Below are 12,297 nucleotides of genomic sequence, written 5' to 3'. Positions count from 1 at the left end.
GAGAGACTCCGGAAGAGCAGGCAGAGGAATTCTGTGAACATGAGCTTATTGACATAAATGAGGAAAGGAGATGTAGGAAAAGGATGACTGTGTCCCAGAGGAAGTGAAAAACTTCACAATAAAGAAACTCTCCGAGATATTTCCTAACACTGAAAGCACAAATGACAAAATACTGGAAGCAGATCCAAATTCAGGAGTATGACAATTCACCAAAGCACAGAAAAGATGCTTGTTCCACATAAGCTATACGATAAAAAGATAAGGCAAGCATTGTTCGAACTACTCTTGACAAGCGTTTTATAAACAAAAACACTCTAATTCTTAATCTCTCACGTTTAAACTACAGTGTACTAAACAAATGTTAGTTTTACTATTTTTTCCATTTTTCCTATATGCTTGTAACCCCAGGAATTTTTCAATGTTTCAGCAAACATATTCAAAGGTCACAGAATAATCATAATTTTTCTCACTTAGTAAGATTGCTTTGAACAGCTTCGGTTTGCCACCCAAACTACCATGCAAAGGGAAGACTGCTGATAGTAAGGTTGTATTGCCTGACGATATTATCAAGAGCAAACATATGTCAAGAGCACCCAGGTTCCGAACTCACACAGACAAATCTCCCAGGCCTGTTATGAAAGTCTCAAGAGGGAAATACCCTGGACTATTACAGTTCGGCTCTTGCACTGTTTAATTTCCAGGTTCTATGATTCACACCTGCAAACCTCTTCTTCTAGTACTACTCCCAAGTTCTGCCCATATCCACAAATCTTCATCCTGAAGATGCGGAAAAGAAACAAAATCATGTAGTCCAGACTTTTCATAGAAGGGACAGAAAAGCAAGGCTTATGAGACTCACTGCACACCTAGCACGGCCATCTACCAGGGCAGCAGGGAAATTAAAACAAGGCCGGCCCAGTTCCTGTTCCAGTATACATAATGCTTCCCGCTTCTGAAAAAGGTAATTAGGCTTCACTATGGTCGTTTTCCACCTATATGGCTTACGTAGACCTACCACACTTTTTAATCTAACATTAATACTTCTATTAGTGCTGAGATGTGATTAAATTTTTGAATCACAGGTACTAAATATACTAACAGATTTCTATCCCAAAGAGTCGTGTTTCTTAAGCCGTGTCCTATGAAATCACCTTGACCCCCAGAGGTGACTGTCTCTTAGGAAAGGGGAACCTAGTCAGTGGGGTCTCCACCACAGCCCTACTTCCGTCCACGAGAAGCATCTGACAGTCTGAAACAAGGATTCTGCTAGGAAGAGAAGTATGAAAGCCACTCTCAAGCCTAAAAGGAAGTAAGATTCCTGATTTCAGGATTATTCCAAATTCATAGTTGCTCATGATGGAAAAAGCACTAAACTGAGAGTAAAAAACCTGGATTCTGATCTGGACTCTACTGCTAACCAACTATGTAAAACCTTATATTTCCTCAGGCCTCAGTTTACTCAACTGCAAAACAAAGAGGACCAAATGGTATGGCAAAGTATCGGTCAGCTTAGAGATCTCAGTCTAGTTAGAATTCTTCCTGCCAATTTTTCTTCCAGTAACAGAAAGACTAAAAGCATACGATTTAGGTAATGCAAATTAAAATATAATGCTTTAGTTAAAATTTAAAAAAATACCTGTCAGGTGTTTTTTTTTCTTTTTGGACTATTAAATAGCTATTTTTATCAAGATTATTTTGGCTTAAATAAAAAACATGTACAGTACACCCTAATTTTAAAATTTCAAGCTTTATTACATTTATTTCTCAAATACACGGGTACTGTTTCCCTCCCTTGCTACCAAGAGGCGAACAATACAAAAGTAGAACTAAGAGAAAATATAATTTAAAAATAGTTTCGAAACATAGTCCAAAACTGCTTCTGCACTCCTCTCTGCCCAAGCTGGATGACAGTGTCAATGTTGTAAAGCACAGAAAAGGAATAAACGGTACATGAAATTCGCCAAGGCAATTTTTAACAACAGTTTCAAAACAAACTTCAGTGATTTGGGCTTCCCTGGTGGCGCAGTGGTTGAGAGTCTGCCTGCTAATGCAGGGGACACGGGTTCGAGCCCTGGTCTGGGAAGATCCCACATGCCGCGGAGCGGCTGGGCCCGTGAGCCATGGCTGCTGAGCCTGCGCCTCCGGAGCCTGTGCTCTGCAATGGGAGAGGCCACAACAGTGAGAGGCCCGCGCACCGCGATGAAGAGTGGCCCCCGCTTGCCACAACTAGAGAAAGCCCTCGCACAGAAACGAAGACCCAACACAGCAAAAATAAATAAATAAATAAATTCCTACCCCCCAACATCTTCTTTAAAAAAAAAAATTTTTTTTTCAGTGATTTAAGAAAACATCAAATAACTGCCTAAAAGATATTCTTTCTGATTATGCTCAGGTTTCGAATCTCATAAATTTAAAAGCAGCGTAAATGTAACAATTAGAATGCTAAAATATAAACTAGAAAATACAGGCTTCCAATGTACAATAAACGTGCTAGTAATCTCTCACCAACTTCTTTATAATTCATAGTCAACTTCCAAAAATGACTCACTGTGGTTAACAAAGAGCACCTGCCATTAACATAATCTAATCATTGGTCTTTTCAAAATATTTCGACACTCTCTCACATGTACAACGTTAGAGGGGAGAAAAATCGTGTTTAAATAAAAAAATGAAATCCACAAAATGAAGCCTATCAATCAAATTGAAACACACCACTTTATTACTAAATTTTCAAGAACCTTCAGGTACGAAGCACAACTTTTAAAAAGACATGGAGTTTTAATGCACAAGCACACTCAATTTCAAACAGCAAGGACAGTAAAGTTTTAATACTAAAATGTCACTTTTTAAATCATCCACGCTTTACTAGTTAGCTCTGACCCCAAGTGTACCGAAATAGCTCCCCAACGCTAAAATCGTTAAACAGCTTATCCTGACACCTGTACGTAATAAAGATGCGATACAAAAGACTTAATTCTTCATTAAAATGAAGGTAGAACGGCACTACCTTAAAAGTACCCATCACAACATACACCGAAGCCTTCCACTTAAGTATACAAAGACTTGAAAATTCGTGTTATTATGCAATGATGGCATGAAATACAAAACCACACTGTTCCACAGCCACGGTTCAATAATGATTAGAAAAATTAAAGACCATACGTATTAACGTTTTAAGTAATAAAACTGTGCCCCTTTAACATATTGTAATGGTCAAATTTCTAAAACCTCAGTGTTAATACCGAATTTCAACGTCTGTGCTCAGAGAAAACCAAAACTGTATTCAGTACGAGAGAGGAGCCGACCAGCTAATCTAAGAAACCGCTTTTTCTTCAATTAGCGTTCACCTCGCTCCTTGCTTCTATTTAGTCTGCACCCCAGTTTTTCACTCCAGCGAAAGAAAGACCACACGCATTCATTCAGTCGGTGAGAACGGCCGTGTCCTCCGCCCACGTCAGGGCGAACAGGGGGGTCGGACCCGCTCCATCCAGGACCCCCCACGCGAGGCCTCGCGCGCCCAGGTGGACGCGGCCCGCCCGGGCTCCCCTCCTCGCTCCCGCACCGCCCGCCAGAGCCCCGGGCCAGCCGGCCCGGCCCAGCCCAGCCCCCAGGCGCGCAGCCGACGCGCGGGCACGACCGCCGCCCCGACGGCCGCCAGGACCCTCCCTGCTCCGGCCGCGCTCCGCGGAAAGTCCGGCGGCCGGGGGCCCGTACTCCGGCTTCTCCCACACCGCCAGGCCGGCCGCCAGCTACGCGCAGAGGCGCAGCGCGGGTTGGGATGGAAAAGCAGGCGGCCCGGCAGGGTACTGACCTGTGGAGACCGCCATCTTCTCCTGCAGCCCGACGCACCGACCGGACGCACGCGACGTCCGCGCTACCTCCGGGAGCGCCGCCGCCCGCCCCGCGGCTTCCGGCCCCAGGCTCCCGCCCCGCAGCTTCCGGCGCGTCACCGCGGACCCGCCCCGAGGCTTCCGGCTTCCGGCTTCCGGCTTCCGGCTTCCGGCTTCCGGCTTCCGGCTTCCTGCTTCCTGGGACGGTGCCGCAAAATCAGAGTGCAAGGGTGCAGGTTAAGCTTATGGAACAGACTTGAGTCAGTCCCCGTGACGGAGAGGAAGAGCGCGAGGCCAGAATGCTCCGGGAGGGGAACGTGCTCCTAGAGCCCGCGCGGGCTCTGACGTCATAGGTGTGCGTCGGAGCAGGTGCGCTAGCGCCGCCCAGAGGGCCGTCCTCGGTCGCGGGGGAGGGTGGCGTCTGTGTGGAGTTCGACGAAGTTCGTGTGGAAATGAGGCCCTGACCAGACAGGGGCGTTGACGGTTCCGTCGAAAATAATTCAAGGAGTGACAAAAAGTTTAAGGAGCCCTTAGAATTAAACCACCTTGTTCGTGCTTTCTTTTGAGATAGGAACGCGAGAGAAACGTGATTGAAGTCTGTGTCTGAGTCTAGAAAGTTCCTTCCGCTTGTGAGTGATTGGGGAGCATCACTGCGTCCGGACGGCGGAGGTGCCCACGAGGCTTGGGCGGCCGCGGGGACGACCGGGACGACCCCCAAGTCCACGACGTCCCCAGGGCGCGCGGACCTCTCCCCGCCCCGGCCCGCATGAGTGGGGCTCGTTCTGCGGCCGGGCGGTGGGCCTGCTGGGTGGGCTGCTGCTTTCCGTCCTGCGCCCCTGTTTACCTGTCCCTTGCACTCTGCGGAGGCTTGGGGAGGAGACAGACCCTCCGCTCGGTTCTGAACGTGGAGGGGGTGTCAGTGCTTGGTCCCAGCCACGCCCCCTAAAAATGAAGCGGCCAAACGGGCGCTGTTCGGTTCGCTCTCTGCGATCGGAAGCCTCTGCCGCGGCTCCCGGTGGCCCTCTCTTGGCCTCAAGCCTTGCTCTTTAATATCCCTCTGCCTTTTGTGGGAGCTGTGTTTACTGACCAGCTTCCAGTGAATAAGATAAGGCAGTGCCCACTGCGGCGGCACATACCCTAAGATTGGACCGGAGAAGGGAGGATTAGCGTGGCCCCTGCCAGGATGCACGCAAATTCGTGAAGCGGCCCATGTCTTACGGAAATCTGAGCAAGAGTGGGTATCCGTGTACCTATGACTGACTTTGCTGTGCAGCAAGGAACCCACAACACTGTAAAGTGACTCTATGCCAGTAAAAATCAATTTTAAAAGAAAGAATAAAATAAGATAGAAGAGTGGGGTATTGCTTCTGAGATTTTGTTTAAGAAGACTACATTGCAAGGGCTTCCCTGGTGGTCCAGGTGTTAGGACCCGGCACTTCCACTGCCCAGGGCCCGGGTTGGATCCTGGGTGGGGGAAGTAAGATCATCCCACAAGCCGCGTGGTGAGGCCCCCGAAAAAAACAGAAAACACGAAACGACTGCTAGCTTGCATACCTTGCTCTCTTGCTCCCTCTGAGGGAAGTCAGCTCTCATCCTGACAGCTACCTTACAGAGAAGCCCACATGGCGAGGAACATCAGCCTCTGGCCAATAACTAACCTTGAGGAAGTGAAGCATTCAGTTCAACAGCCTGAGGAGCTGAATCCTGTCAACAAACATGGCGGGGTGAGCTCGAAAGCAGATCCGCCCCACTCAGGCCTTCAGGTGACACTTGGGCCCAGGCCAACACCTTAAGGGCCACTCTGCTAGAGTTCTTGAGGCAGAGGACCCCAGGTAAAGGTTGCCTGATTCCTGACCCCCCGAAAATGAGGTAACAAATGTTTGCTGTTTTCGGCCACTACATTTTGGCATCATTTGTTCTACAGCAGCAGGAAACTAATACACTCTCTTACAGTAGCCAAGGTGTGGAAGCAACCTAAGTGCCCATCAGCAGATGAGTGGATAAAGAAGACGTGGAATATATATACACAATGGAATATTACTCAGCCGTTAAAAAGAATGAAATTTTAGCGTTGTCAACTACATGGTTGGACCTCGGGTGTATTATGCTAAGTGAAGTGAGACAGAGAAAGACATATTCTGATGTTTTCACTTGCGTGTGGAATCTAAAGTATGAAACAAAGGAATGAATGTAACAAAGTAGAAACAGACTCTCACATGTAGAGAACAAACTAGTGGTTACCAGTGGTGAGAAGGAAGGAGGAGAGACAAGATGGAGGGGATTAGGAGGTACAAATATTGTACAGGACAGGGAATACACCCAATGTTTTATAATAACTTTAAATGGAGTATAATGTACAAATTTAGAATCACTGTGTTGTACACCTGAAACTAATATAATATTGTGAATCAGCTATACCTCAATTAAAATAAAACACTGTAAATTTCTCTTGAGATTTCATCTTTGCTTCGGGTGTCATTTAGAAGTGTGTAATTCAGTCTACACATTTTTGGGAGTCAGTGAAGGTTTTTGATGCATGGTAATGGTTACTCAGTATTTGTAAGATTAGCTAATGTACAATAACAGTAATCAGTTATATTCTTACTTTCTTTGTTGTAGGTTAATTGACCACAAGTGCATGGTTTATTTCTGGGCTCTCCGTTCTGTCCCATGGATCTATGTGCCTGTCTTTGTGCTCATTTCATACTGTTTTTGTTGTTTGTTTGTTTTGTCAAAAAGTTTATTTTGGACTCACTGTTTTGGCAGAAGCACCTGTACATCAGCCTACTGGTAAGCCAGTGGTGTTTGTAAGTGCCTTTACCTTGTGGACCCTGGGTTAGGGACAAAGGAGGAAACCAGAGAGACAGATGACAGTCCAGGAGAAAGGGAAACCTCACTCGAATACACTGGTGTTTCCACACAGCTCATTTAATGGAAATTGTTAGACCTGGACTAATCCTGTCTTCATTATCTAACTGTGCAGCCCTCTGTAGATCTTAGTTGCCTCATCAGCAACTGATGGGTGAGGACTGAATGATAGCATCATACTGTTTTGATTAATGTAGCTCTGAAGTCTAGGAGTGTGATGTCTCCAGCTCTGTTCTTCTTTCTCAAGATTGCTTTGGTTATTCAGGGTCTTTTTTTGATTCCATACAAATTTTCGAATTATTCTAGTTCTGTGAAAAATGCCATTAGTATTTTGATAGGGATTAGTATAAAGCTTTTTTTTTTTTTTTTTTTGGCAATGCTGTGAGGCTTGTGGGATCTCAGTGCCCTGGCCAGGGATTGAACCCAGGCCCTGGCAGTGAAAGTACCGAGTCCTAACCACTGGAATGCCAGGGAATTCCCGGGATTGCTATAAAGCTTTTTTAAAAATGAAAACAGAACTTGTCAAAATTTGTGGGATACAGTGAAAGCAGTACTTAGAGGGAAATTTTGAGCATTGTATGCAATGTAAGAAAAGAAGAGAGAAGTGAAATCAGTCATCTAAGCTTCCACCTTAGGAAACCAGAAAAAGAGCCAATTAAATCCAAAGTAAGCAGAAGTAAAGAAATAATAAAAATTAGGAGTAGAAAGCAATGAAATTGAAAACAGGAAATCCATAGAGAAAATCAACAAAACCAAAAGCTGATTCTTTGAAAAGATCAATAAGATCAATAAGCCTCTAGCCAGGCTAACAAGACAGAGAGAAAACACATATTACTAATACCAGAAATGAAAGAGGGCACATCACTACAAATCCTGTTGACATTAAAAGGATAATAAAGGAAGACTATGAACAAATCTATGCCCCAAATTTGACAACCCAGGTGAAATGGACCAATTCCTTGAAAGATACAATTTGCCAAAGCTCACAGACAAAATAGTATGAATAGATCTCTCTATATATTATAGACCTATACACTAAAGAAGATAAATCAACAATCGGTAACCTTCCAAAACAGAAAACACCAGGCCCACCAATTTCACTGGTAAATTCTATCAGACATTTAAGGAAAAAATTATACCAATTCTCTACAAACTTTCAGAAGATAGAACAGAGGGAATACTTCCTACCTCATTCTGTGAGGTCAGCATTACCCTACTAGCAAAACCAAAGACATTATAAGAAAAGAAAACTACAAAGCAATTTATCTCTTCAACATAGATGCAAAAATCCTCAACAAAATATTAGCAAATAGAATTCAACAATGTATAAAAAGAATTGCACACCATAACCAAGTGGGATTTATCTCAGGGATGCAAAGCTATTTCAACATTCAAAAATCAGTAATTCATCATATCAATAGGTTATAAACAAAAGCCACATGATCATATCAATAGATACAGAAAAGCATATGATAAAATCCAACACTCATTCATGACAAAAGCTATCAGTAAAATAGGAATAGAGGGGACTTCCTCAACCTGATGAAGAATATCTGAAAAAAGCCAACAGCTGACATGATAAAGGTAACAAACTAGATTTTCCACTAAGATCAAGAACAAGACAAGGATGCCCCTTCTCACCACTCCTTTTCAACACTGTACTGGAGAAGAAAGAAACTTATTTGTTTGCCAATGACATGATTTCCTATGTAGAAAATATGAAAGAATCAACAAGAAAATCTGGAACTAATAAGCAATTATAGCAAGGTTGCAGGATACAAAGTTATCAAACAAAAGTCTATCACTTTCCTATGTATCAGCAATGATCAAGTGGAGTTTGAAATTAAAAACAGTACTAATATAAGCACCACCCAAATTACTTAGTTACAAACCTAACTACATATAAGATCTGAGTAAACTTACAAAACTCTGATAAACAAAATCAAAGAAGAAATAAATGGAGAGATATTTCATGTTCATGGATAGGAAAACTCAATATCATCAGGATGTCAGTTCTTTCCAAATTATAGATTCAATGTGATCCCAATCAAAATCCCAGTATGTATCCTGATTCTAAAGTTTATACAGAGAGGCAAACACCCAGGGTAGCCAACGCAATATTAAAGAAAAAGAGCAAGTTTGGAGGACTGACCCTGTTTGAATTCAAGACTTGCTACGAAGCTACAGTGACCAAGACAAAATCATATTGGTGAAAGAATTGCTAAATGGAACAGAATAGAGAGTCCATAAATAGACCTATATAAATAGAGTCAACTGATCTTTGACAGACAGCAAAGGCAATACAATGGAGCAAAGGTAGTCTTTTCAGCAAATGATACTTGAGCAACTGAACATCCAGATGCAAAAAAAAAAAAAAAAAAAAAAAAAAAAGAATCTAGACACAGACTTTATGCCCTTCACAAATATTAACTTGAAATGGATCACAGACTGAAGTATATAATGCAATACCATAAAATTCCTAGAAGTTAACATAGGAAAAAGCCTAGATGACCTTGGGCTTGGCAAGGACTTTTTAGATAGGACACTGAAGGTACCATCCATGAAAGAACTGATAAACTGGACTTAAGTTAAATTAAAATTTTCTGCTTTGCAAAAAAAACACTGTCAAGAGAATGAAAAGACAAGCCACAGACAGGAGAAATATTTATAAAAGACCCATCTCATAAGGGACTCTTATCAAATTATAAGAACTTTTAAAACTCAACAATAAGAAAACAAACAATATGAAAAGTGAGCCAAAGACTTTAGCAGACACCTCACCAAAGAAGAAATACTGATGGCAAATAGCACATGAAAAGATGCTGAACATTTGTTATCAGGGAAAGGCAAACTAAAACAGCAAAGAGATATTGCTACACACCTATTAGAATGGCCAAACCCAGAGCACTGACAGCACCAAATGCCAGTGAGGATGTGGAGCCACAGGAATTCTTATTTGTTGCTGGTGAGGATGAAAAATGGTGCAGCCGGGGAAAAGAGCAAAGTTGGCAGGGAACTTTAGGCAGTTCCCTGGTGGTGCAGTGGTTAAGACTCCGTGCTGCCATCACAGGAGGCCGGGGTTTGATCCCCGGTTGGGGAACTAGATCCCACATGATGCAACTAAGAGTTCGCATGCCGCAACTAAAGATCCTACGTGCAGCAAGGAAGATCCCACACACAGCAACAAAGAGCCCACATGACACAACTAGGACCCGATGCAGCCAAGTAAGTAAATAAATAAATAAATAAAAATTGTAAAATGGTACAGTCACTTTGGAAGCAGTTTGGCAGCTTCTTACAAAACTAAATATACTCTTCCTATATAATCCAGCAGTTTTGCTCCTTGATATTTACCCAAAGGAGTTGAAAATTTATATTCACTCAAAACGTACACATTAATGTTTATAGTAGCTTTATTCATGATTGCCAAAACTTGGAAGCAGCCAAGATGTTAGTAGGTGAATGGATACATAAACTGTGATGTACAGTATGCAGATAGTGGAGTATTATTCAGTGCTTTAAAAAATGAGCTATGAAGTCATGAAAAGACAGGGAAGAAACAAATGCATAATACTGTATATTAAGTGAAAGAAGCTAATCTGAAAAAGGCTACATACTATATGACATTCTGGAAAAGTCACAACTGTGGAGACAATAAAAAGATCAGTGGTTGCTAGGAGTTACGGGAGAGGGAGGATTGAGTACGCAGAGCAGAGGACTTTTAGGGCAGTGGACCTACTCTGTATGATGTTATAATGGTGGATACGTCATTATACATTTGTCCAAGCCCATGGAATGTACAACACAGAGAGTGAACCATAATATAAACTATGGGCTTTGGGTGATTATGATGCGTCAGTGTAGGTTTATTATAACAAATTTACCATCTGGTCGGGTGTTGATAATGGGGGACACTATGCATGTGTGGGGCAGGGACGTATATGGGAAATCACTCAGTTTTGCTATGAACCTAGACTGCTCTAAAATATATATATATATATATATATTTTTTTTTTTTTTTTTTTTTTTTAATTCTCCAGTGGCTTTCGTCATACTCAGCTGAAGTTCTTGCAATGGCCTGGAAGGCTCTACATGGTCTGTTCCCACGCCTGCTCCCTTATCTCCCATCTTCACCTCCTACTCCTCTCCTCTTCGCTCTTTCATACCCAACCCATGTGCTTCCTCACTATCCCTCCAACAATGAAGATTCACAACCACTCCAGGGTCTTGTCACTGGCCATTGCTTCTACTTGGACCTCTTTTCCTCCCAGTACATCTCAGCTGAACATCATCCCTACCCGCTTCTTGCAGTCTCTTGCCAGTACCTCTAGAGGTCCCCCTGTTCTCAGTCAGGTTGATCAATCCCATCACCTGGGATTTGGACAGGGATTATTGCTGGCTATGCTCTGCTAGAGCAACCTCCCAGGGGAAGGACTACAAATTTCTGCTGTCCATTCCAGCCATCCCCGGACGTAGCGCATCCTTTCTGAAGTGTCCCGGCAGACAAAGTGGTAGGGTGAAAGTAGACTCATTATTCACTGTGTACTGAGAGCTGACTGTTCAAGCCCAGAACCCTGTAAGTAAGCGTTTTCACCACAGTGCCAAGATTAATGTGTCGGCTCTCTCAATTCTCCTCCTCCTGTTAGAATACTGACTGGTTGTCATGGTGTTAAGTCCACATTCAGTGGGTCCATTCTTCTTCCTCACATTCAGCAGCTGGAGCATTCTTTAAATAAACAGGAGATAATGAAAACCAAGATAATATAGATGTAATTTGTTGTTACTCCCTTGTTTTTTGGTTTTTTTTTTTCTATGAAGGGAATTCTGAGGAACATTGGTAATATTTGAAGTTTTAAGTCCATAGCTGGGAAGAACGGACAACCACTGAAATAATGTGAACTGCATATGCTAAAATTAGGGAGATGACTCGGGGTTACATAGAACTCCTTGAGAGGGAGGATCTGACATAAAGTCATAAATTTCCTAGATATCTAAATTCCTTTTTCTTTTTTTCTTTTTTTTTTTTTTTTTTTTGCGGTACGTGGGCCTCTCACTGTTGTGGCCTCTCCTGTTGCGGAGCACACGCTCTGGACGTGCAGGCTCAGCGGCCATGGCTCATGGGCCCAGCCGCTCCACAGCATGTGGTATCTTCCCGGACTGGTGCACGAATCCGTGTCCCCTGCTTTGGCAGGCGGATTCTCAACCACTGCGCCACCAGGGAAGCCCCCTTTTTCTTTTTTAAAGAAAAAAGATAACAACATAAAATATTTTGTTAATCTGTTATAATTTATTCATGACTATTTCTTTAACACATCCACTTTTAGTTTCTTTTTTTTTTTTAATTTGGTTGCACCAGGTCTTAGTTGCGGCAGGCGGGCTCCTTAGTTGTGGCTCGCTGGCTCCTTAGTTGTGGCATGTGAACTCTTAGCTGCAGCATGCATGCACGATCTAGTTCCCTGACCAGGGATCAAACACAGGCCCCCTGAATTGGGAGCGCAGAGTCTTAACCACTGTGCCACCAGGAAAGTCCCTACTTTCTTATACACCTTTCAGATAAACATTTTTATAATTCCTCTTATATTCTATATGTTATTTACTA

General features: G+C 43.0%; 1 protein-coding gene across 1 annotated transcript in view; it reads right to left on the bottom strand.

The window, feature by feature from the left end:
- The window catches only part of UBE2V2 (ubiquitin conjugating enzyme E2 V2), a 30,644-nt gene extending 26,725 nt beyond the window's left edge, over nt 1-3,919 (bottom strand). Inside the window, exon 1 of the mRNA XM_060116088.1 lies at nt 3,812-3,919. Within this exon, the coding sequence (XP_059972071.1) occupies nt 3,812-3,827 (16 nt within the window). The 5' untranslated portion in view covers nt 3,828-3,919. The remainder of the gene's footprint in view (nt 1-3,811) is intronic.
- Nucleotides 3,920-12,297: the final 8,378 nt, after the last annotated feature.

Source organism: Mesoplodon densirostris, chromosome 13 (genome assembly GCF_025265405.1).
Source record: "Mesoplodon densirostris isolate mMesDen1 chromosome 13, mMesDen1 primary haplotype, whole genome shotgun sequence".
Lineage (NCBI taxonomy): Eukaryota > Metazoa > Chordata > Mammalia > Artiodactyla > Ziphiidae > Mesoplodon > Mesoplodon densirostris.
Note: the sequence above shows the minus strand (reverse complement) of the source record. Positions and strands in the feature narration are given on the sequence as shown.